Source organism: Schistocerca cancellata, chromosome 11 (assembly GCF_023864275.1).
Source record: "Schistocerca cancellata isolate TAMUIC-IGC-003103 chromosome 11, iqSchCanc2.1, whole genome shotgun sequence".
Classification (NCBI taxonomy): Eukaryota; Metazoa; Arthropoda; class Insecta; order Orthoptera; family Acrididae; genus Schistocerca; species Schistocerca cancellata.
This window is the reverse complement of record NC_064636.1, coordinates 35407794-35433216: the sequence shown is the minus strand read 5'-3', so window position 1 is coordinate 35433216 and position 25423 is coordinate 35407794. Positions and strand designations below refer to the sequence as shown.

The 25423-nt window shown below is 40.6% G+C and overlaps 1 protein-coding gene across 1 annotated transcript in view; it reads left to right on the top strand.

Annotated features, from left to right (window-relative positions):
* LOC126108116 (uncharacterized) overlaps positions 1 to 25215 on the top strand; it is a 212891-nt gene extending 187676 nt beyond the window's left edge. Inside the window, exons 12-15 of the mRNA XM_049913347.1 lie at positions 3089 to 3145; positions 10186 to 10227; positions 16795 to 16853; positions 24255 to 25215. Coding sequence (XP_049769304.1) covers positions 3089 to 3145; positions 10186 to 10227; positions 16795 to 16806 — 111 coding nt within the window. The 3' untranslated portion in view covers positions 16807 to 16853; positions 24255 to 25215. The remainder of the gene's footprint in view (positions 1 to 3088; positions 3146 to 10185; positions 10228 to 16794; positions 16854 to 24254) is intronic.
* The last annotated feature ends 208 nt before the right edge of the window (positions 25216 to 25423 follow it).

The window sequence follows — 25423 nt, the reverse complement described above, 5'->3', positions numbered from 1 at the left end:
CAGTTGCCACTTTTTGCACTATACAGGTATCATGTCTAAATCATTTTGTAATTTGTCTAAATCATTTTATAATTACAATTGTATGAAAAGGATAGATTGCTACTCACCATGTAGCGGAGATGCTGAGTCCCAGATAGGCACAACAAAAAGACTGTCAAAAAAGTAAGCTTTCAGCAGCCAAAAACTCCTTCGTTGGAATATGGCAAAATAAACACACACACACACGCGCACGCAATCGCGCGCGCGTTTTGATCTTCTTCTGATTTCATTAGACTGTAAATGACAGCATCATTTGCAAACAATCTTAAGAGGGCTGCTCAGATTGTCCCCTAATTCATTTATGTAGATAGGAGCAGCAGAGGGCCTATAATACATTCTTGGGAAATGTCGGACATCACTTCTGTTTTACTTGACTTCTTTCCATCAGTTACAATGAACTGTGACATTTCTGACAGGAAATCACAAATTCAGTCACAAAAATCAAAAGCTATCCAAAGACACACAGTTTGATTAGGACCCCCTCGTGAGGAATGCTTTCGAAAGCCTTTTGAAAATCTCGGGAGTTTGGGAATCTGCAGCTTGCGATAGTTGCAGTGATTAAGTGAGAGGCTGAGGTTGGTCACAAGAGCCAGTAGGAGAGGAAGCTGGTGCCCGGGTCAGTCAGTACGGCAGTCGTAAGGTGGCAGAAGTGAGCAGCAGTAAGGGGGGGGGGGGGGGGGGGTTTGTACTATTGTGCTGTACTTTTGTGTTTGTGTTATTTAGTTGAGTAGAACACACTTTTTGAAATTCTGAGTGTATCAGGGATAAAATACAGGGATTGGAATGTTATCTTTGAGTTGTACAGAAGCAGGACTGCAGTTTCACGAGCCAAAGGATGTGAAAGGCAGGCAGTGGTTGAGAAGATAGACAGGTTCTAGCCTATCCTCCATGTTATTCTGTGTGTGCACTGAGTGTGTTACTAAAGGGAAAATAAATAAAAACTCTTAAGTTTGCTGATGACATTGCAGCTCTTTCAGAGATAGCAAAGGACTTGAAAGAGCAGCTGAACAGAATGGAAAGTGCTGTGGAAAGAGATTGCCACACCGAAAATTTTCATTTCTTCTAGTGGTTTTTTTTTTTTAAATATAAATATCATTGATCTGCTTATTTATTTCTTATTGTTACAGAAGTATTGGTATGTTTGTTTATTTCATATGTTAATTCAGTGACTTTAAGAATATAATTTGTTTGATTTTTCAAAGAGGTATTTTTTCTTGGTTTTTGTTTTATTGTTTTGAAGATGCTCCAACTCATCTTTGCATGGTGTTCCAGGGTATTCATAATCCTAAAGCCTAATTGCATTGATTCTATACGATGGTGGCCCTTCCTTTATGTATTCATTGTTCTTTTTTTGTTTGCCTTGTCATAAACACAGGCACACTCTAATCAATTACAGGTGTAAAAAGGTGAATCACATGCAGATATTCAATGGAAGAATTGTCATGGAGCTTGCTACTGAGTATTGTTCATCACTTTGTGAGCACTTGCTAAATTTGATTGTTGTGATTGTATAATGGTATTGTGTATGAAATAAATTACAGAAACACGTGCATGAGAGAGAGAGAGGGGGGGGGGGGGGGAGATATAAGTGTGTGGGTTAATATAATCAACAACTTGCAGTGGCAAGAGTTATTACAAAATATACTGTGCACTATAGTCACATTATCTTCAAATAGTGCAGTTCCTAAAGCAATTCAATGAATATATTGCTCTCTTGTTCATATGTCTGGAGTGATACATTCATAAAGGGAGGTGCCCAGGGGAGGGATGAACTTCTTGGTGGTGGTCTAGGTTAGGGTCACAGATGTCACACCCTGCAGCCATTCACCCAAGTGGTCTCTCGTTTCCAGGTATCGACAAAAAGTATTTTGTGTGATGAGTTACACCCCTTCAAAATAATGTAATACTCGGAGCCACAGTGACATATAGAAGTGAATGCATTAAGATTTTAAAATCTTTATGAAAATTATGTAGTCATTATTTTTTGAGTTAATTCATTAACATGTTATTTCTAATCCTTTGCACGTCACTTTAATCATTGTTTTAAATTTGTTTCATTTCTTTTTTCCTTTCTATTTTTTTATTTCTCATATTTATGCATGTGACTGTAATTATTTTTATTGCTCTATGATAATATTTAAATGTTTGAAAATGGTGCTTTCATTAAAAAACAAAATAACCTATTTATATTGGCTGAAAAGTGGAGCCAAATATGTGTGTGTTAAAATGTGTACATTTTTCTACATTACATATTCATACAAACTTTTAAAACATAATTTCTTGTTGCATAGTGGACAAAATGATGCAGACGAGGATTTGAATGAAAGACAGGATTATAGGTAAAATGGAATTCAAGCAAGTTGAGGAATGAAAATAATGAACATAGATGAAAACACATAACAACTTGGGAAGAAATTAAATTGAAGTTAAAATATAAAAATAATTAGAATCATATGTACAATGATTTCCAACGGAAAAAAGCGAGATTAAAATGATGTTGGAAAGGATTATAAATTTTAAAAAATTCATTTAAACCAATTAACTAAATAAAATTTGTCAGCCATTTCAATAAGAATTTGAAAGTAAAACCCTCGTGATGGCATTGAACCCATAGCTTCCAGTGCATCAGGTATATATCTCAACCACTACCCTACACCACTGCTCTGTAAATTACTATTACTTCGAAGGCTCTAAGAGTATCACGCAAAATTGTTTTTCATCAATTACTCGCAAATGAGAGCCAAGTAAGGTGAATGGCTGCAGGATGTGTTACCTGTGACCCTACCCTACACTACTGTGTAGGTGGTTTCTAAAAGTTGATTCCACACATGGGGACTTCTTTGCGTCGGAGAAGTTGGCATTTTTATGGAGATGTACTGAAATTTTACTACTTTGCTAATGAAACAGCTTTGGATGAAAATGATCCCATTGACTTTTTGCGCACGTTCATGTTGTGTGGTGGCTTGTAGACTGCAGCTGTAGTAGTAGTGGTAGTAGTAGTAACACTATTACTGGTATTGTGTATCATTATTTGTTTTTATGTTTTCAGTCAAGTGAACAAATGGGTCATGATCAGGAACTGCCAGTTATCATCAAAGAAGAAATTGTAAGTACATATTGGCCAAATTTGTTGACTATCTTCTTCAAAGAAATTCATTAGCGTCTACATAACAGTACCAGTATAGAATATATGGGCAATCTATTGATACAGAGAGGCATACAATGTGTTGTTGTATGCCAGACTTTCTCCTGGTTTACGCAGTGTTCAAATAATGTACGATAGTGCAGCTTTTTCACATTGTGCTGTGATGTCGTTCTGTTTGTCACGCAAGTCAATGTGTTATTTATAAACCCATTTTAGCATCTTTCTTTTAATGTGACCATAAGGAGCCTAAAGTAGTTCACTGGCATCAAACAGAGACCTCAGTTTGAGAATGAAATTTCTGAAAATAAACATTTGGAACACAGCATTTTATGGAAGTGAATCGTGGTCTGTGGATAAACCGAGAAAGAAGAGAATTAAACAATTTGAGATGCAACATACAGAACGCTGCTGAAAAATTAAGTAGGCTAACAAGAGATTATGTTAGGTGGAAGTGAGGAAAGAACTATGGGAGACATACTGATTAGAGGAAGGACAGGGTCATGCGACACTTGTCAGGCTTCAAAGGCAGTAAAAATCACAAAAATTTAACTGAAAACTAAAACGATGAAAAATTCCCGGAATTCTAAAAAATTCCCGGGTTTTTCCCGGATGAAAAAATTCGTGGGAAAACCCACGATAATATATCAGGGTGTATACGACCCGGTACAACCGGGAGATCTGGGAAAACACACGAATTTTTTCATCCGGGAACAACCCGGGGATTTTTTAGAATTCCGGGAATTTTTCATCGTTTTAGTTTTCAGTTAAATTTTTGTGATTTTTACTGGTAAGAACCAATAATCTAACAAAGGATATTACTGTATCCTGCTTCTGCAGATTAATACTGCAGCAACAAAACATGAATGAGAGATGAAAAAAAAAAAAACGAAAAATAAAACTTAATTTGCAAAGGAAATGTGCCATATACAACAACAAAACAGAGTGCACATACAAGCATCTGCCAACAGCAAAATGTGTCAGAGGCCTTAAGAAGACTACGCAATGCTTCCTAACAACAAATTGCCTCTGATGAGCATGATGTGACAGCTGTGATTAATTTGAGCAATTGCAGGCAGGCTCTTGTGCATTCGCAGTTGAGTCGCGTATGAGTCGTACCTTCTCCCACTTCTGGCTACAGAAGTGTGGCTGGCGCCACTCTCTAGTATTGCCCTGGTTCGGAAATATTGTAGATCCGGAGCTGATGATGCACAGAGCAGTCTGAGTTGTGGTGGGGAGGAGGGTAGTCTCCACGTGACCTGTGTTTACGTTTAGTGATTTTGCTGTTTCCTCTTCATTTATTGCTCTCACATTGAATGAAAACAAAATGGATTTCTGTGGCCAGGAGCTATCAAATAATTAAAATGTGTTCGCATAATTACTGAAGGCTAAAATATCTTAGTAGTTCCAGATTTTATTTCCACCTTTTTGACAGTAAAGCATAAATCACCTTGCAGAACAATTAAGTTATTTTTATCGGTTTGCTAAAGAGATTTGGCTTTTGTTAATCTTTTCCGCTGAGGTAGTCAGTTTATTTGAAACGAAGTGTTTAATTTCAGACTGTTGGCTCGTTTCAACTGTTAGCTTCATTTCAAGTGCACATTTTCCATCTCGTAGCTTGTACGGCATTATGCCGTAATAAAGAACCAAACATGAGATAGTACAGTACTGGTACTCCAAGAAAATTTACATACGAATGTGGACTTTAAGCTGAATTGTGCATTTTAGTATGGTTCGTGAAATTCCAATGCTCCTGAAGTGTCCTGTGATGTCTTGTTCTTATATGACACAATGCAGGAACTTTTAATGTTTTACTCTAACGAACATACGGCCTTCCTGCATCGTCATAGGAAGAGATCAGGGCAAGCACAGTGACACCTGTTATCTGGCGCTTTCTTTCAACTGCTGTAACAAACGTATTCCTAACAGGTTGCGGGAAAATATTGTGAATGGTGGTTTGAAAAGCATTACTTTCAAAGTAAATTTCCTTTCACGCAATATGTACTACGTGTGAGAATGTACGATGAATTTCTTAAATCACTCGGCGTTTGACTCTCATTTAAAAATCAACTCTTTGAGAATGACCATCCAGAAGAATTTCGAGCCCAGATCATCAAACATTAACGTTGTTATTAAAAATTTTACTTCCACATCTGTGTGATGTATCGTAAAGTGTAACACACTCAAAAAAGATGAACATTATAAGTGGAAGCTTAGCTTCTCTTGCAGCTTATTAATCTTAGAGACCAATATTATATTTGAAAGCTTTGCTTTTCTTATAATTTAAACCATTAACTTTTCTTATTTGTGTTCTGGGCTACTTAAGAGTGATCTCGCTATTGGCAGACTACATCACACGTCCTATTCTGTCATCAGCTGGCGAGATCATGTGACACGAGCTGTGACTGGCTTACAAAAACACGTTGCTATCTCAGTTCTGTGCTTCGGAAAGTAACATACGGTGTTTGGTGGAATTCAAATTTATACCTTCATAAAACAGAAATATGCGGTGTTCGTGTTGCTGAACATCAAAGCTCTTTCCAAAATGTGGTTTTGTTTTTTCCCCCCGAGTTTCATTTCTTAAAGTGCCGGGAAATTCTACGTCGGTCTATAAAACCGTAAACATCGAAAGGATTGCTAAGTTTTACAGTGCCGAGGAAAAATATACTGTCACTTAACACGGAAAAATTGTATTTTCATCTGGGAGAAAGTGTATTTTCAACCAGGAAATCCGGGAATTTTTTTTCTTGTCCACGTACACACCCTGAGAGATGTCGGTGGCATCCGGCTCTAGAGATCGTGAGATCGTGTCTACGTGTGACTTGCAGCAGGTAAGCTGGACGTACCCTCTGGCGAGACGGTGTCAGCCACATCTGGCCTCTGTTGGGTTGCTCTGAAGTCCCGTGCAGCTTGCCGTCTCAATGTGGTGCTATCGACCGTGCGTCATAGCAGTTACAGTAAAATGACCCGGCACCGTTACCTAGGGCTCGGGAGATGACAGGTGCGGATAGACACGCACTGTTTTGGCAGGTGGTGCACTACGGCCCGAGTCCGGACACAGCTGATAGTAGCTCAGGAGGAGGTTGCAAGTGGAGCTTTCAGATCGACCAGTAGACGGCACCTGAGCTCGTACCACTGGAGAAAGACACAGACTGCTAAGTAACCCAGTTGTCAGATGGGGAGCAGATAGTCTGAAGGGTTACTGCGACTTGTGCTAAGCGTGTGTACTCATTTTAATGAGGTTACGGGAAGGCAATAGATTAGAACTCTAACAGGGTAATGAGGTAAGTGTGTAGCTGTCTCGTACAAGTACAAAACCGACAAACTTTTTAACTTCGTCTAGAGAAAAACTTATGTTGTGGAAAACAGTTAATGGTTTAATAGACTTTGTTACTAATAACTTTGTTCCATTTTAATGTTTGGCTGTCTTACTGGTTTTTGTCACCACTCTATTTACTAATTGGACTTCCTCTACCTCTGCCGTCGTGTGCTCCCGTGGGTTTCATTGCTTCAGCTTGCAATTTCCACAGCTTTGCACCTCTATGCTAATCGTGGGGTGCAGATGTTTGTTGTGGTCGATAGAGAAGTCTCTTAGTAGGAGTCTCGTGGAAATGTTGACTCTGATGTGGGCTGAGAAGTGTTTGTGGGCTGTTTACAGTGAGTAATCACTGGAAACCGGTGTAGCCAGTACGCAATCTGGCCACTGATGCTTTTCGCTGTAGCGTGACGGATTAGAAGAAAACGAACGGGCGATACTGTGGGGTATTTCGATAAGAAATTACATTAAATTGAGTAACGGAGTTTTGTTTCTTTGGGCAGCGAGATAACTGACCACATCTGAAGTAGACAGGATAAAATGCGGACTGGCACTGGGAAGAAAAGTGTTTCTGAAAATTACAAATTGATGAACGTGTAATATAAATTTAAGTGTACTAGGTGTTCTCTAAAACTATTTTCTGGAATGTAATCTTTAATGGAAGTGAAATAAATATAGACAATAAGCAGTTAAAGCAGGAAGAGACTAGACACTTTTTAAATGTGGTGCAACAGAAGAGAGCTGAAGATTCGTTGTGTAGATCATATGACTAATGAGGAGATTATGAATTGAATTGGGGGGAAAAAAGCATATCCGTGGCACAATGTAACTAAAAGAAGGAGCTGGTTGTGTGGTGTTTTGGTGGACGGTGTTGTGGAATATTAGTAATTTATGTCTTCCTTTCCTTTCTCATTCTCAACCGTGTTAGTTTCTAAGCCTTTTCTCGGACTCGGACTGTATTTCTGTTGCTGTTTAAATAATCCACAACACATCTTTCGAGGCTTCCGTCAAATAATATAAAAACTCATTATTTTTTACCAGTAACCCATCTATTGACTTCCCTGGTATACATTATCTGTACTTTCTTTCAATTCTCGAGATCAATCAAAGAAGGAAACCAGAAAAACACATCATTTGTTTGAAAATCTTATTCTCTGTTGTTCATTTGTGTGTCTCATCTTCGGAACTCTGTGCCTCTCGAAAGCAGGCCAGCAGTCCTCACAGCTTCCAGTCTTCCCCCAAACAGGTATGCCATCTCGTGAAGTTAGTGCTTTTGCTATCCCTTGATGTGAACTGCTACATGCAAATAAAGAGCAACCGCCTTGCATAATATCTGTACTTTTACCTACAAAATCTCTTTTATAGTGTTCAGTTATGAGTTATCATTTGTCAGTAAGCGCAGGTGACCGCCCACCCCCGCACTGCGCGTGCGCGCGCTCACACACACACACACACACACACACACACACACACACACACACACACAATTACGGTGATGTGTATATGCGTATCAGCTTAGTTGGCAACACATGTCCTGCAATGTGAAGTAGTCATCAGTTTTGTACTGGGGTGAAATATCGGGGAAGGGGGCTTTGAAATTATGGAAGTTCACCAAAATTTGGTGTATACAAGCGCATTCATCACAGTGCTTACTGTCGGTCTGCATTTAACCTATTTGTGATGCTTCTCTTTTATCTTTGTTCCTCTTGCCGCGACAACAGGTGGGTCATCGTGTCTATCAGTGATACATGGAATTTTGCCTCTTTAAGGCAAGTACTGCCTTCTTGTATTTTCAGTGGCACTTAATTTGACAACTGGAGCATCTTCATTGATGCAAATGTCATAAAAAACATAAAGACAGAAACAAACCGCTACGTTGGAGCAACAATTTCCAAATTGTGGAGGCAAAATAAGATAACTTCCAGGTTGCTTTGAGCCAGTTGATCTGTTGTGACACTACATGAGATGTATCAGCTTTTTGCTATAATTATTCACATATGTCTTGTACACAAACCAAATGTTATGGACTATTGGAGCTATGAGCTAATGCTAGATTCCTCTTTACCTCCAAAAATCATGAAAAAGAGACAGATTTAGATCAATTTACTTTATGCTTCGGGTGAATAACAATGAGAATTACGTACAAAGGGATCAACCAAACCGTGATCCTATACACAAAATCTGACCTTTTTTTGATAACCTTGTACTGAAAAGCAAGAACAGTTTTTATCCTGGCAAGAATCTCGCAGTTGAAGGTATGTGTCCATTCAGAGGGAGAATTCGATTTCGAGTATATATCGAGAACAAACTGAGGTAAAAAATTTTCATTCTAAGTGATTATCAGCAATAGAATATGTTTTGAACTGTGAAGTGTACACTGGTGCAGCTGAAAAAGACAACAGTGCAGATTAAGTGGTGCTACGTTTGTGCAACAGTCCACATTCGGGTCTTACACTGAATGTGGACCAGTTTTATACTTTTGTAAAATTATTTGAAAGATTGTTTGATGAGAGCACATCTGCTGTTGGCACAGTAATGAGAAGCAGAAGAGGCCTAGCACAGGAATTCAAACATAATAAGCTATGAACGGGTGAAATAGATTTCAAGAGAAAAAATTCCATGCTAGCACTTCACTGGAAAGATACTAGGGATGTGTTTGCCCTTTGTACAAACATAGAATGACAAGTAGTGTTACAAAGACAAAATGCAAGGCTGGGATGGTAGAAAAACTGAACCCTGATCTCATACTTGATTATAATAAAAATAAAACTGGTGTTGATTATGGAGATCAGCTAGTGGCCTCCTATTATTTTCAACGACGAACAATGAAATGGTGGAAAAAGGTACTTTTTCATGTATTTATGATGTGCGTGGTCAATTCTGTACAAGAAACTTCGGCCTGTCTTTCACATACAAACCAGCTTGTTTACTTTTATGATGAACCTGGGAAAACTAATACGGTACTCGAGAAATCAGGTGAAGGTTTCAATGAAGATGAAAAGCAGGGTTCAGCAGCAAACAGGGTACTGCATTGTTTGCTCTGAGAAGGGCGCACGCAGTACTGGCAGACGAATGGGAAGGGAGACCAAATGGTTGTGTGATATTGCTTGAAAAGTCTTCACGCCAAGAAAAATTTTGTTCAATGAAAAGAGTTGTATAAATTTAATGAAATAGTTTTTACATTTATTTTATAATAAATTCTGATTTATTGCAATTACAATTTTTTTCTGCCTCTGAATCTTCTAATTTTCAAAAATAATGATTCTGGAAATATGTGACATCTTTCAAAAACTTTAAACAAATGTTGAGATATAGAATGATAATCCAAACATCAGTTAAAAGTTTTGCTTGTCATCGTTATCTTTTGGTCAGAGCCATGCAAAAAAGGTGCAAAAGTGTAAGACTTCTAAGGGATTTTAGCAGTTCCTGTGCCCCAACTGCAAAGTGTTGAAACACGTTATTGAAAGTGCCTCTACCGAAGTTCAAACCACATATTGAAGTACATTAATAGATGTCTGAATAATGTTGATGAGCTAGTATGTGTATGCTTCGTGGTTTTAATGCCCTGATCAGTATTGCCTTTTGATTCTGGTTGAGTTTCTGTTCCTTTCTGCCAGGTGATTTGTGAATTCGATACTTTTTATAGTTGACTCGTGTGTTTTACATAATTTTTGCATATTTGTTGCAGGACTGTGATGATTACACCGATCCACTCAGCTTTTCAGAAGAGGTAAGATAGATAATATCTAGTGAGGTTATGTTGCTGCTTATAAAATACTGAAATGACACTGGGCTATCATTTGGGAGGATGACGACTCAAAACGTTGTCTGGCCATCCCAATTTAGGTTTCCTGTGATTTCTCTAAGTCACTCGAGGCAAATGTCGGAGTGGTTCCTTTGAAAGGGTTAGGCTGCTTTCTTTCTGCATCCTTCCCTAATCTGAGCTACTTGTACAATACTGAAATGGCACTGGACTCTCATTTGGGAGGACAATGGTTCAAACCCACGTCCTGTTGTCCCGATGTAGGTTTTCCGTGATTTCCCTAAATCGTTCGATGTAAATGTCAGGATGGTTCCTTCGAAAGGGCACGGCCTTTTTCTTTCTCCAGCCTTCCCTAATCCGAGATTGTGATCCGTCTTTAATGATCTCGATGTTTGGCAATAATCTCTCGTCTAATACGGAAATGCTAATGGCAGGATACAAAAAGTAGATGGAGTAGAGATAACCAATCAGTCAGTGACATACTTTTGAGCCCTCGACAAGCATATAAGTGAGACTTAAACAGTTGCTGAAATCTCAGGTTACAATGTTCCTAAAAGATAACCAACGATAGCACATTAAACTGAAGTCCTTTTGTCAAATCTCTCAGTTGTCGATCTACATGAAACAGACTATTAATCTGGTCAGCTCACAAACTCCCATCAGAGTTGTAACTGATAGTCTAGAATGCCTACAATGAAACTATCATAATTAAGGTTTGAATTATGGAGTGTGGAAGTGAGCAGTTCTGAAATTCTAAAAGTTGTTCATACCCTGTAAATTCTCGGTTTTTCTGGGAAGTGATGTATTATGTGTTTTATACTCACTATCAATTTTTGCTATTAGAATTCATCAAAATTTTAGGCATGTGGCAAGTTAATTGGGGGGGGGGGGTGGTCTCAATTGTACATCACTTTTTGTGACCACGCAGCCTGAATAACTGTGATTGCATGTCAAATTTCTGTACCATTTGAAGAAGGAAATTCAGAATAACAAGAGGTCAGAAAAAAGATCCACCTTTTTTAGTTTATTCAAAAATCATCAGTTAATGTTGATCATACGTCAGTCTAATGCATTAAATTTAGAAGGCCCAACTCTTTCTTTGTAACTAGGAGTTCTTCCAATTAATTTATATAAGTTTGCTGTCATAAATAAATTGCTCACAGTTGCAGAATTTGGTGGTAAATATTCAAAGCTTCCTCATAATCTTATTTATTACTTCAAGAATGAATTTCCACTCTGCACCGGACTGTGTGCCAATTTGGAACTTCCCGTCAAATGAATAACCGTGTGCCGAACCTGGGCTGAACCTGCCTTTGCCTTTCGTGAACAGTTGCTTTACCGACTGACTGTCGAGCCACAACTCGTGACACACCTTCACTTCCACCAGTACTTCATTTGCTGCCTTCTAGCGCTGCAGTCCGGAACCGCGGGACTGCTACGGTCGCAGGTTCGAATCCTGCCTCGCGCTTGGGTGTGTGTGATGTCCTTAGGTTAGTTAGGTTTAAGTAGTTCTAAGTTCTAGGGGACTTGTGACCTAAGATGTTGAGTCCCATAGTACTCAGAGCCATTTGAACCATTTGCTGCCTTCTAAACCTGACACAAGTTCTCGTACACACCTCTCTAGAATGAGAACACTGCAGTGTTTTACTGGGAACAGTCCTCCTGCAGTTGTTGGCAATGTTACCTCAGTAGTAGTGCTCATTCTCTTTGGTGCCAAGCTTCCTGCAGTTATTTGGTTTAGTGACAGGTTTTTAAATGATAACACAACACTACAGTGGTTGGCTTGAAAACTTTTCATATTTGGAGATCTTAGCAGTAAATGATGGTGGGGGACAAGATGCTTGTTTCAAGAAAGTGCACAGTAAAATTTCAATAAAATCTCAGAAGATATTTGAATTAAATCCCTGGAGATCATATTTGTGCCACGAACACAAGTTGCATTACTACTGCTGTCGGCCATGCATTTAGCAGTTACTGCTATTTACTTGCATAATCCTGATATAGTTTTGAATAGTGAGAACCTGAAATTGGAGGTAGTATTGCCACCTCTCGGTTTATAGTTGAATTATTAACTGGTATGAATAAAGCACGTCTCTTACAATGTTTCTCATTGATTGGCTATTATCACTGTTTACAGCCGAGATTTTCATTTATTGACACCAATAATATTGCAATTATCAGCTTGTAATCAATAACTTAGGCAGGTCATATATCACACTGACTCTGTAGTCGAATGGTTAGCATTGCTTCCTTTGGTACAGAAGGACCTAGGTTTGATTCCCAGAATGCCATTCACCAACCCTCATAATGACTTAGTCAGCCATTTACAGCAGACCTGCAGTTTGATACGGAACTCTGACCTTTTGTACATTTTAGGGTTTTTCAGATTAACAAATCATTGACAAAGGTGAAAGAAATTATGAATGACCGATGAAAATCTTTGACTGGCAGTTGAACGTGAGACATTCAAATGTGTCACCTGACACCTACTGAGGCACTGACCTGGGATGGTGAACTTAATAATTATTTTTGAACTATTTCAGAATCTAGTTGACTATAAAATTGAGAGTGTAGTTATAACCATTGTGTAATATATCGTGTTATATTTGAATGTATGTGTGCATGTATACAGGATGAAGAAGAGCCCCACAACAAACTTTCAGAGGTTGTTCAGGTACCTTCTGAGTGTTTTGATATTAGGGACCCACAGTCTCTGGCAGCTCGTTACAGACTTATTGCATTTAGTTTGGTTTTGTCTCTCAGTTAGTGTTGTATCTGCATTCCACTGAAAATAGTGCACAACAGTGTAAATATCAATGTTGCACGCTGTGAGATTGGTTTCCATTTGCCAATCTTACTTACTGTTAACAGCATTGCCCTGAAGTTTGCATTCAGTGCTGATCGGGTCTGTCCAGGGTTTCGCTTTCCGACAGTGTCAATTGTGGATTGACAGTGGTACAGCAGTACTGCGAGTGTATTTATGGGGAAGGCACAGTGATTCTGTGCCGGGCTGTTCCTGCAGCAGCGGCAGCCCCACATTATTGCAACGAGGTGTTTAGTCTGAGGGTCGTCGCATATTGCCGGCTTCTTCAGTCGCTTCCCAATCTTCATCGTTCAGTCATTCCAGTCTCCTTCATTAAGACCTCTCGCCACCATTGTTTCATTGATGTCGTCTTTCCAGAATCTTACAGGACTACCGTGCTTCCTTCTTTGATGTGGAGTCCATTGCCATACACGTTTTGGCTGTCTTGTATCTGGCATACACTGTAAGCGACTGCACCAGAGTAGGCGCTTCCTTTCTATGTAGTCTATGATTGTGCTTTCGACATTCATAACCTCTCTGATCCTATCATTTCTAATACGATCAAGCCTGGAATGTCCACAGATCTATCTTCAGAAATCCGTCTCGACATTTAGCAGGCGATCTTTCTGCCTCTGAGTTAGTTCCCACAACTCTGCACCATATGTTGCGATGATTTCAATAATTGTATGGTAGATGGTACGTTCTGTTTTTGTTCCAGAGAATACCATTTTGCTGTTTTATGGCTCACTTGCCCTGGCCAATTTTATTGTTTATATCATCCCTACTTCTACCATTGGACAACAGTGTCACTCCTAGATATATAAAATTATGACACCCTTCAACAGTATCAGCACCGAGTTGCAAGTCATTAAAAGCATTTTCTTCCACTTTCAGATTTTCTGTTTTAGATATGTTTATAACAATATCATATTCTTCTTTTAATTTGTGAAGCATATAATTTGCATCTTCCTCATCTTCAGCTACTAACACTTGGTCGTCAGCAAAAAATAAAGTGAACAATATCTCATCGTCACTGAGAACCCACCAGACATTGAAATAAGTAATGATAATAATAAGTAATGATAATAATAAGTAATGATAATATATCACCGATAACCCCAAAGGAAGTCCAAAATGCAATTAATGCCACAAAAAAACTGAAAGTCACCAGGTTCGGGATTAATTTATATAGAACTTGTTGAAGCGGCTCCGTCAAAACTCCTTGAGATTTTGGCAGTGATTTTTGACAAATCCCTTAGAGGTGACGAAGCCCCAAAGGAGTGGAAAAAGGCAGTAATTACATCAGTATCTAAGAAGAGCAACAGGAGAACTTGTGCAGACTATTGTGGTATTAGTGTGATGCCATACACAGTGAGAGTATACGGCCGTATCCTAAAAAAAGAGGATAGAAGAAGAAATAACTGAATCTGAAAAACAAAATGGATTCAGATCTGGTCACTCCTGTACTGATGGAGTATTCACCCTCAGAAACCTAGTGGAGAGGAGGACAGCAGGGGGCTTTATGATCCACCTTGACTTTGTACACCTCCAGAAAGTTTGTGACACAGGTCCACAGAACAAGCTACAGACAAGTCTAATTGATAATGGCATGTCACTGAGCTGTGTGAAAGCAGTCAGACTCCTCTAATGATGTTGTACAGCAATGGTTAAAGTGAGAAATCGACTATCTCAAGAGTTTGAGGTGACAAAGGGAGTACGCCAGGGATGCACCCTCGCTCCTACACTCTTTAAGATCTACCTAGAGGAGGCATTAAAATCCTGGAAAAGGAGATGCGGAGGAATATTGCGGAATTACTGTGTAATGGTCCATTGGTGACCGTAGGTCCCATATACCAAAATACTCTGAAGGTATTCCTGAACAACCTCTCAAAGCTTTTTGGTGGAGCTCTGGTTCACCCTTTACACACTGAGATGAAAAAAGTTATGGGGTAGTCATATGTACGAATACAAATGGTGGTAGTATCGTATCCACGAGGTATAAAAGGGCGGAGCTGTCATTTGCACTATGGTGATTCGCGTGAAAAGATTTCAGACGTGATTACGGCCCCACTGGGAATTAACAGACTCTGAATGAAGAATGACAGTTGGAGCTAGACGCGTGGCACATTTCGGAAATCCTTTGGAAATTGAATGTTACAAGATCCACGTTGTCGAGAGTGTGCCATATTTCTGGCGCTACCTCTCACAGTGGACAATGCAGTGGCCGACAGCATTCACTAGAGAGTAGGTGCTTTTGCATAGAGGTTGTCAGTGCTAACAGACAAGTAATACTGCTTGAAATAATCGGAGAAATCAGTGTGGAATGTATGAGGAACATGCCATCAGTACATTGTGGTGAAAGTTGCCGTTAATGAGCTGTGGCGGCAGACAGCCGACGAGAGTGCTTTTGCTAACGCCACAATTTCCCCTGCGACGCCCTTCCAGGGCTCGTGACTATATCGGTCGGATGCTAGATGACTGGAAAACCGTGGCCTGGCGAGGTGAGTCCGGATTTTAGTTGGTAAGAGCTGATGGTAGAGTTGGTGTGGGGTGCAGACTTCACGAAGCCACAGAACCGTGTTGTCGACGAGGCACTTTCTGAGCTGGTAGTGGCTCCGTAATGGTGTGGGCTGTGTTTACATACGAAGGACTGGGTCCTGTGGTCCGACTGAACCGATCTGTGGCTCGAAATATTTATATTTGGGTACTTGGAGACCATTTGAAGCCATTCGAGGACTTCACCTTCTCAAACGACGATCGAATTTTTAAGGATGGCAGTGTATTCGTAATAGGTTTTAAGAACGTTCTGGACAGTTCGAGCGAACGATTCGGCCACCCGGGCTGCCGGATACAAATCTCGTAGGATGTAATCGAGAGATCAGTTCGTGCATAAAGTTCTGCACTGGCAACATTTTCACAGTTCTGGATGGCTGTAGAGGCGGAATGGTTCAATATTTCTGCAGGGGACTTCCCGCAACTCGTCGAGTCCGTGCCAAATTGAGTTGCTGCATTGTGCTGGGCAATAGGAAGTCCGACATGGTATTGGGAGGTATCCCGTGACTTTAGTCATCTCGGTATAATGTTTCAGTGCTTTTGATGTAAATCTTTGCCACTTATGGCCAACACAGTTTTTCATTCTGTTGCATATTGTTTTTATATCAAAAGTGTTAATTGAGCCGGCCGAAGTGGCCGTGCGGTTAAAGGCGCTGCAGTCTGGAACCGCAAGGCCGCTACGGTCGCAGGTTCGAATCCTGTCTCGGGCATGGATGTTTGTGATGTCCTTAGGTTAGTTAGGTTTAACTAGTTCTAAGTTCTAGGGGACTAATGACCTCAGCAGTTGAGTCCCATAGTGCTCAGAGCCATTTGAACCATTTGTTAATTGAGCAGAACACTTGTAATTAACAGCATTATTAATCAAGAAATAAAAATTCTTGCATTATAAGCCGTTAAACTTGATTAGTCTGCCCACTGATAATACCGAGAGAAAAGCTATGGGTGACCTGCCTTCAGTTCGAAAATGAACTCGAGGTTTGTGCTAGTCTTAAATTCTATATTTTCATCTGGAGGCCAAATAAGCACTCGTATGGCCAGTTTCTGGCTGCCCCCTTCTCTCTCTCTCTCTCTCTCTCTCTCTCTCTCTCTCTCTCTCTGGCAAACTTGAATTTGTAATTAGTTGCACCGTTCAACTTTTTGGCTAATTATTATATAATCCCATTTCTGAATTGTTGCAGACCTGCTGGTAGTAGTGACTGTAGCACGGCAGACGGATTGAGCAAGGCAGAAGAGACAGGTATGTATTTACAACCATTTACGGTCAAACTCAATCCAGTAAGTTTTCATCCAACAAGTTGTACACCACATCAGAAGTAGTGACCAGTTAATGAAATATAATGAGATTTTCATTCCGCAGTGGAGTGTGCGCTGATATGAAACTTCCTGACAGATTAAAACTGTGTGCCAGACCGAGACTCGAACTCGGGACTTTTTGCTTTTGCGGGCAAGTGCTCTACTATCTGAGCTACCCGAGCACGACTCACGACCCGTCCTCACAATTTTACTTCTGCCAGTACCTCGTCTCCTACCTTCCAAACTTCACAGGAGCTCTTCTGCCAACCTTGCAGAACTAGCACTCCTGGAAGAATATCAGCGCACACTCCGCTGCAAAGTTAAAATCTCATTCTGGAAACGTCCCCCAGGCTGTGGCTAAGCCACGTCTCCGCAATATCCTTTCTTCCAGTAGTGCTAGCCCTGCTAGTTTCACAGGAGAACTTCTGTGAAGTTTGGAAAGTAGGAGACGAGGTACTGGTGGAAGTAAAATTGTGAGAACAGGTTGTGAGTCGTGCTTGAGTAGCTCAGTTGGTAGAGCACTTGCCTGCGAAAGGCAAAGGTCCCGAGTTCGAGTCTCGGTCCGGCACACAGTTTTAATCTGTCAGGAAGTTTCAGTTAATGAAATAGTTCCCAGGCACAGTATTTCAGTGAGCTGACTACATTTCCGTCATGAAGTGCACTGGTGAACTGATTGCCTACAAACGGCTCCTGTGGTGGTACAGTTAGTCGAGTCGCTCACTAGCTCCTAGGTAATCAGGTCACCACGTCACTTGATGAGGGAAATGTGGCTGCTCTTCAAAATATTGTGCATGTCGGACACTGACATCCTTCAGTCCACTTGTGAACTTTAATCATGAATTATGTCAAGAGGAGTCAAAGAATCACATGAGTAACGAGTTGTCGTTGTCTTTAGTCTGAAGGCTGGTTTGGTACAGCTCTCCCCCCCACTCTGTCCTCTTCGTGTCAGCATAACAGTGTACATCCACTTGATCCATCACTCACTCACCCACCACCCTAACCTAACCTAAACGACTTGCTCACTCACCCATCCACCCATTCTTCCACTCCATTACCAAACTGACGATTTCTATGTAACTCCCAATGTGTCCTATCAACTAACCCCATCATTGGTCAACCTCTGCTGTAAATATCTTCATCCCCATCCCAATTCTGTTAAATACCTCTTCATAATTACTTGACCTACCAATGTAGTCTTTAGTCTTCAATATTCTTCTGTAGCACCACAGTTCTTAGTCTGACCTGCCTATTGCCCACAAATCATTTCCATAAAAGACAACACTCCATGCAAATACCTCCAGAAAACACTTCCAAATACTTAAATTTATGTTCAGTGTTAATAAACTTCTTGTATGGATTATATTGCTAAATTATCCACAATGCGCTTACTTTAATTTGTTTTCTGAGAAACTTGGGTTCCCGACATACTCAGGTATCCACATACTCGAATGAATACTATCACATTTGTGGAATAAAGAAATAAAAAGAAATATGGCTGACACAGAGGAATGTTACGGCTAGTTTATTGTTCCTCTTCCTGAGCTGATATTTGATATTTGGCGTGATAAATTTTTCATTGGTATACATACCAAACCGGTGTCACTGCACTGCAAATCTGGATCTAGTGGATTATACTGGGAATATTAAATACTGGCATGAAATAATGCAGTTGAATATAAAAAGTTTTCACACTACAGGTTATCCCTGAAAACCAGCCCTGAGGTTAAGTGGGTTTGACACAGTTTTACAGGCCTGCAGCTAGCTGCCATCCCCTTTGTTTCACAAACAGTGACGCAGCTGTGTCGAACTGTGTTTGGGGCTTATACACTGGGAATAAAATAAAATTTTTTGGGCGAATATTGTATTTCATTATACAGTGTGTATTTATGATACTGGAAAATCACACTTTAGAACACAGTATTATGGCAATGAGGTGCCATATTCAGACACAGTTTAAAGCTACAAAAGGACTTGACATCAAAACAACTCTCAAGCTTTCGATAAATTCGAATGGACGGGCAGCGATGATCTACTTAGTGAGGTTGGCCCCCGGACAACTGCAGTTACTGCAGAAAATGTTATCACTGTTTCTGGATAATTAGCAACATTCAAGGAAATTCATACAAAGAATTCTAGCAGAGACTGGATTGAAATGCTTCAACACAAATACAGTTCGGGGAAACAGTCAAAATCCAAAGTCACCAGGTTGCGCTCACACCTGCTGTGTGGCAAACAGCTGGTTTAGCAATCCAGGTTCTCATAATTAATGGTAATGAGGATTTGAAGTTGGCTGCATTTGGTTCACAGATGAAGCACACTTCCAAATGAATGGATTTGTGAACAAGAAAATTTGGTAGTTCGGGATTTTGAAAATCCACATTTGTGTCAAACAAAACAAATTCGTTCTTCCAAAGTTGTCGTTTGGGCTTTGATATGCGACAGATCCATTGTCGGCTCCTTTTTGCTGTGAGAGGACCGGTGAATGTTGCACAGCAATTTTGGAACAGTTCGCCACCACAGCACATGTTTAGGGATTGACTAGGCACTGAGTGTGAGATGGGGCCTGACCGCATCACACAGAACAGACGTTCGCTTATTTGCCAAATATTTCGGGAATAGTCATTGTGTCGGGCTATCCTAAATTGAACGGTGCGAGCACAGATTGGTCTCCGTATTCGTCCAGTCTGACACTTTGTGGTTCAGTTTTGTTCAGCAAAGTCAAAGACCATGTCTGTCGGAAGTATTCAAGCAAGCTGGACGAGGTTCAGTCATTCGTATTGCAGTTAAATTCATTTCTGTCCACACTACAAGGTATGATGCCAAATTTAGTTGGACCACATAACTACTGCTGGCAGTGGACGTGTTGAAGAGATTGATGTGAGTGCAAGGAGTGCTGGTCAAGGACAAGTTTGCTTTTCCTAGTGATATGAGCTGTACACTGTCCAGAACCATAGCTTAATAGTTTCATTCATGCACAGCCAACTTTGCATAATAAACTTGGCAAATGTCACTAGTTCATTAGATGTCAACAAACTGAACTCCACTGCTTTGTATTCATGATGTTGTGCAGCCTCTGTGAAGTATGTACACACACACACACACACACACACTTATGAGGAGAGTTTGAAAAGTCCATGGAAAAATAAAAACTACTTACGTGTTTGGGGTAAACCTTTTTTATTTTTCGGCAGTTTCCTTTTAGACTTGTGCAGTTTGTCCAACAGTGTTCTAATTTGTTGATCCCTTCAGAATAATAGAGCTATTAGTTGCTGCAATCACCTCCTTGTTTGAATAAAATCTTTGACCCGCCAGCCATTTCTTCAAATTGGGAAACAAATAGTAGTCAGAGGGAGCCAAGTGTGGAGAATAGGGGGCTGTGAAATGAGTTGGAATCCTATTTCGATTAATTTTGCGACCACAACTGCTGAGGTGTGTGCTGGCGCATTGTCATGATGGAAAAGGACTTTTTTGCGGTCCAATCACCGGCATTTTTCTCGCAGCTCGGTTTTCAAACGGTACTGTAACGATTAATAATATGCACCTGTAATAGTTTTACCCTTTTCCAAATAGTCGATGAGGATTATTCCTCGTGAATCCCAAGACAGTCACCATAACCTTTCTGGCTGAAGGAGTGGTATTCGCCTTTTTTGGTGCAGATTCTCCCTTGGTAACCCATTGTTTAGATTGCGGTTTGGTCTCAGGAGTATAGTACCATATCCATGTTTCATCCACAGTGACGAAACGATGCTTAAAGTCCTGCGGATTCTTCCTGAACAGCTACAAGCCATCCTTGCAACACTTCACATGATTCCGTTTTTGGTCAAGCGTGAGCAACCGCAGAACCCATCTCGCAGATAGCTTTCTCATTTCCAAATGTTTATGCAAAATATTATGTGCCCATTCATTCGAGATGCCCACAGCACTAGCAATCTCAAGCACCTTAACTCTTCTGTCATACATAACCATATCAGGGAATTTATCAATGATTTCTGGAGTTGTAACCTCCACAGGTCGTCCAGAACATTCAGCATCACTTGTGCCCATATGGCCACTTCAAAAATTTTAAACCACTTATAAACTGTTCTAATCGAAGGTGCAGAGTCACTGTAATGTTTATCTAGCTTCTCTTTAGTCTCCTGAGGTGTTTTGCCATTGACAAAGTAATGTTTAATCACCAGACGAAATTCTTGTTCGTCCATTTTTTGAAAATCACTCGACTTCCTTGATTCACACGAATGCCAAACACAAATAAATAGACCAATATGACTGAAACTCAGTGTGCGTTCTTTCCAAAGATGCTACTAACTAAACATGACCTCGATATGTGCCAGTGGTGCCATCTCTCAGACTTTGCACGGACTTTTCAAACGCCCCTCGTACTTATCTACATACGTAGTATGATACATGAGGCAATGTGTAATATATGTATATGTTATACGTAATACAATTAGGGCGTGCTGCAAACCGGCTAAAAAATAATGTCGATGAGATGGATGATTTAAGATCAAAATTATTAATGTAATAGATTTTTGGACAACATGGTTGTGGAGAGAAGCAGCAATTAGTGTGATTACTCAGTAGTTCAAAAACAGTCTTAATCGCATTTATTATCGTTAAAATACTGCCAACCGGTTTCAACCTGACGTAGGGGCCATCTTCTGCGCATTTACACCACTGGTCGACTTCTGGTGGTATCACTCCTGTCTACATAACGACAGGAAACTAATAGTTAATGTAATAGCTTTTGGCAGTTTTAAGAAATGAAGTACGAATTAATTAATATAAAACCTGTTGTTTTCTATTTGCCTAAGTACAGGGTGGTTACAATTAAACTTTTGCTACTCGAACCGGTGCAGACGAAAACTGTTTCCCGTTTGGATACCCAACTTTATACCAATGAGAGACTGTGCACTGCAAGATTTGTGTTTTCAGCAATGTTGGTGCCGCGAGTTACTGTTAGGTGCTGGTACCGGTATGGCAACGTAGGGTTGAATCGTGAGAATGAGTGTACGAGGTGTGTTTTTTAAGTAAAATCTGTTTGAACATAAGTACACAACGAAGGGTTATTTCAAAAAATGTAAATTTATTTTCAGAAATTACGTACTTCACTCTATTTTTTGACATAGTTGCTAAGTTTGTTGAGATATGTATCATACCTCTCAACCAATTTTAAAATACCCTTTTCATAAAAAATTGCCACCTGCTCCGATAACCGAGAGGAACTGCCGTTTTCGAGTCATCGTCATTGTAACAGTTGCCACTGACGTGTTGTATGAGGTGGCGGAACAGTTGGTAATTGCTCGGCCCGAGATCGTGACTGTAGGGTGGGTGGTCTAAAACTTCCCAGGCACGACTGTCCAATAAATCGCGCGTGTGACCTGCACTGTGAGGTCTTGCATTGTCACAAAGGAGGACAATTTTCTTTTGCTTTGAATTGCTCTGCGTAGCTTTCTGAGGGTTTGGCAATATGCTTTTGCATTGGAGTGGTTCCTCATTCCATGAAGTCGACCAACAAAACACTGTGCCTATCCCAAAACGTGGATGCCACGATTTTGTGCTGTGACAGGGTCTGTTTGGCCTTCACCTTTACAGGTGAGTATGTGTGTATCCATTCTGTGTTCTGTTGCTTCGATTCGGGCGTGACATGCGAAACCCGTATTTTGTCTCCAGTTACGATCTAACTCGAGAAGCCGTCACCTTCGTCATGATAATTAGTCGAGAACTTCATCGCACACTCAAATCTTCGGTTTTTGTGGTCCTCTGTAAGGAGTTTAGGGATCCAACGGGAGCACAGTTTCCTAAACTTAAGGTATTCAGAAACAATTTTGTAAAACACTGATCTCGACATGTCAGGAAATTTGTTTGAGAGACTTGTTACTGTGAAGCACCTGTTCTCACGAAACCTCGCTTCAGTCGAAGCCACCAAATTGTTTGTAATCAAAGGAGGGTGACCAGTTCTTGCCGTGAACATTGTGATGGCCATCTTTGAATTCTCGTACCCACTTACGCACTTTGCTTTCACTCGTAACAGTGCACTCGTAACAGTAGCACTGTACACTTCGCAAATCTGTCGATGAATTTCTGCAGCAGACAGGTTTCTTGCTGACAAACACCGTATCACCGAGTGAGCCTCACACGTGACGGGCGATTTGATAGTCTTAAACATTTTGAAAGCACAGAACAGAACTGTACAGGTTAGCTACAGAGCTGAAACTGAACACAGTTGTTCACGAGACGTGCCGGTACACGACGCACACACTCGTTGTGGTGTGTGTGTAAACTACTAGTGTCTACAACGAAACTGACCTTACTTAAAAAACACGCCTCGTACATTACAGCTGCAGACAGTCAACACGGCCCTGGACCAGGCAAGCAGAGCTTTACTCGTAAAGCTTTTTTATTACAGCAGCAGTAGTGCTGCTGTTCTTAGAGTATCGACACATTAAAAGAATACGGAAAGGTCCTCTTTCCACACTGTGGTGGAAGAACACAATTCAGAAGTCGGTATTAACTACGGTGTGAGAATTGCTCATGGAAGAGGCTGATGGCCAATTGTGCCACAAATTGTTGAATAGGTTTTTGTTGCCACAGCTGAGATAACTGGCTGCAATGTGCAATCTTCGAGCGGTGCACGAACCGTCGTGACAGCCGAACTTTCCACGGTCCACCGTTCAAAAAGTGCTGTGGACAATAATTGTGCAACGGACCTCTACTGTGGTTTCAGATTGTCGACAATGTGGGTGGTGGTCACATGGAGCATTAATAAATGATCCCTGTTTAGTTGTTATATGTCATCCACATGTTCTTCCAGATGTTTCCACAGAGTTTCATTGTCCTACAATCTGAAAAGCTTAATTATAACTACCTTGTACTTTTCTGTGGAGAATGATGGGTGGAACACAAACATTTAACAGTAAACAGCTTTGACACTAGCTCTATTTCTAGACAATGTTCACACAGTCAGACGTTCTGTGCTACACGCATGAGTCTCCTGTAGGTGAGTGGTTGCTTTTTCCTTATTTTACATTTTGCTCCAGCCATGAATTTCCACTGTTGTAAAAGAACTTTTATTTGTTATTGTGATTGTATAATTCGGAGTTACATTGAACTGTTCCATCAGCAATAGTGAGAACCATTAAGGAGGACAGGCGTTAGGAACTAAATGTAAGAATTCAGAGAGGCGGCTTAAAAAAACTTCTGCAAGATGTACGGTGTGTCCTACTTCTTGTGAAGCATAAGTAGTAAACCTTTGTTCCAATTTTGGGGAATTGTCATTTTTTGCAGACATTCTATATTGTGTAATACTTTTTCTTCCCCTCGCTTCAATTTGTTTTCAATCCCACAGGTCAACACGAGGCCCTGGAGCTACACGAAGAAGACAACTCGCAAAGCCCGGGATCTACGTGAGGAAGACGTTTCGCCACCGACGTGGAGACGGGTAGCGGTAACAGCTCGGAGAATGACGTGTGCTGTTGCTGAGTGCTGCACCGGAATCTCGTGAGTCAGAAGAGTACGAAACTCGGACGATACGTCGTGGAGACGGAAGAAGTATTCGTAACGTGTACCGAGCACGTGTCCGAGTGTCCTCGGACCCTACGCTGCCGCCGTTGTAATCGGGCACGTACAGTCTCGCACGCCTGTGGGGTGACGTGCCAATTGTCATTTGTATTGTGAGAAAGCAAATGTGCAGCGTCGTGCTGGGAGTGTGGGGCGTCGCCCGCTTGTGCGAGGTGTCTGGCGTGGCGTTAGATTGCCTTACGTCAAATGATTCCGGGTGTATACATTGCACTGAGTTGAGAAAGCTTTTTTGTTTCTGTTTTGGGGGAAGACTTTAGAAAATCCTTTTTAAGACTCCATAGACAGTGTGTGTAACTGGACATTTGTTGTGAAATGTAATTCAGTCTCATTGCCACAGTAACATTCACTAGAGACCAGTTTTCAATGTTGAGCCTCCAGTTTTGAGTTTGCTGCTACAGAATAAAAGCCGAGGTTAATGGTGCCAACTTGCGATCAATTAAATTGTACTGTGCAAGTAGCACAGTGAATTGCATACCGTACTGTGAACACGTGGCATCGCCCTGTGCAGTCGTGGCAAATATTACAAAACTGTTGGTTGCAACAAGTTAAGTGATGTCATAGAAATCTTCACATAGAAAAGGGGCGTGATACTTGGGTGTATTGTGTATCTAATAATATTGCAGTATGAGAAGTGTGTAAGCTTCTGAGGACTATAAGTACTGACCATGAAGCATGTACTATAGCTTTGTTACTCTTTGTTTTAAATATTTTATATACGTGTATATGTATATATATTTAAAAAGAAAGATGATGAGACTTACCCAACAAAAGCGCTGGCAGGTCGATAGACACACAAATAACACAAACATACACACAAACATGCCAGCGCTTTTGTTGGGTAAGTCTCATCATCTTTCTTTTTAAATATATTTTTCCCTCGTGGAATGTTTCCCTCTATTATATATGTATATATACATATTTTTAGGTGGTTTGTTA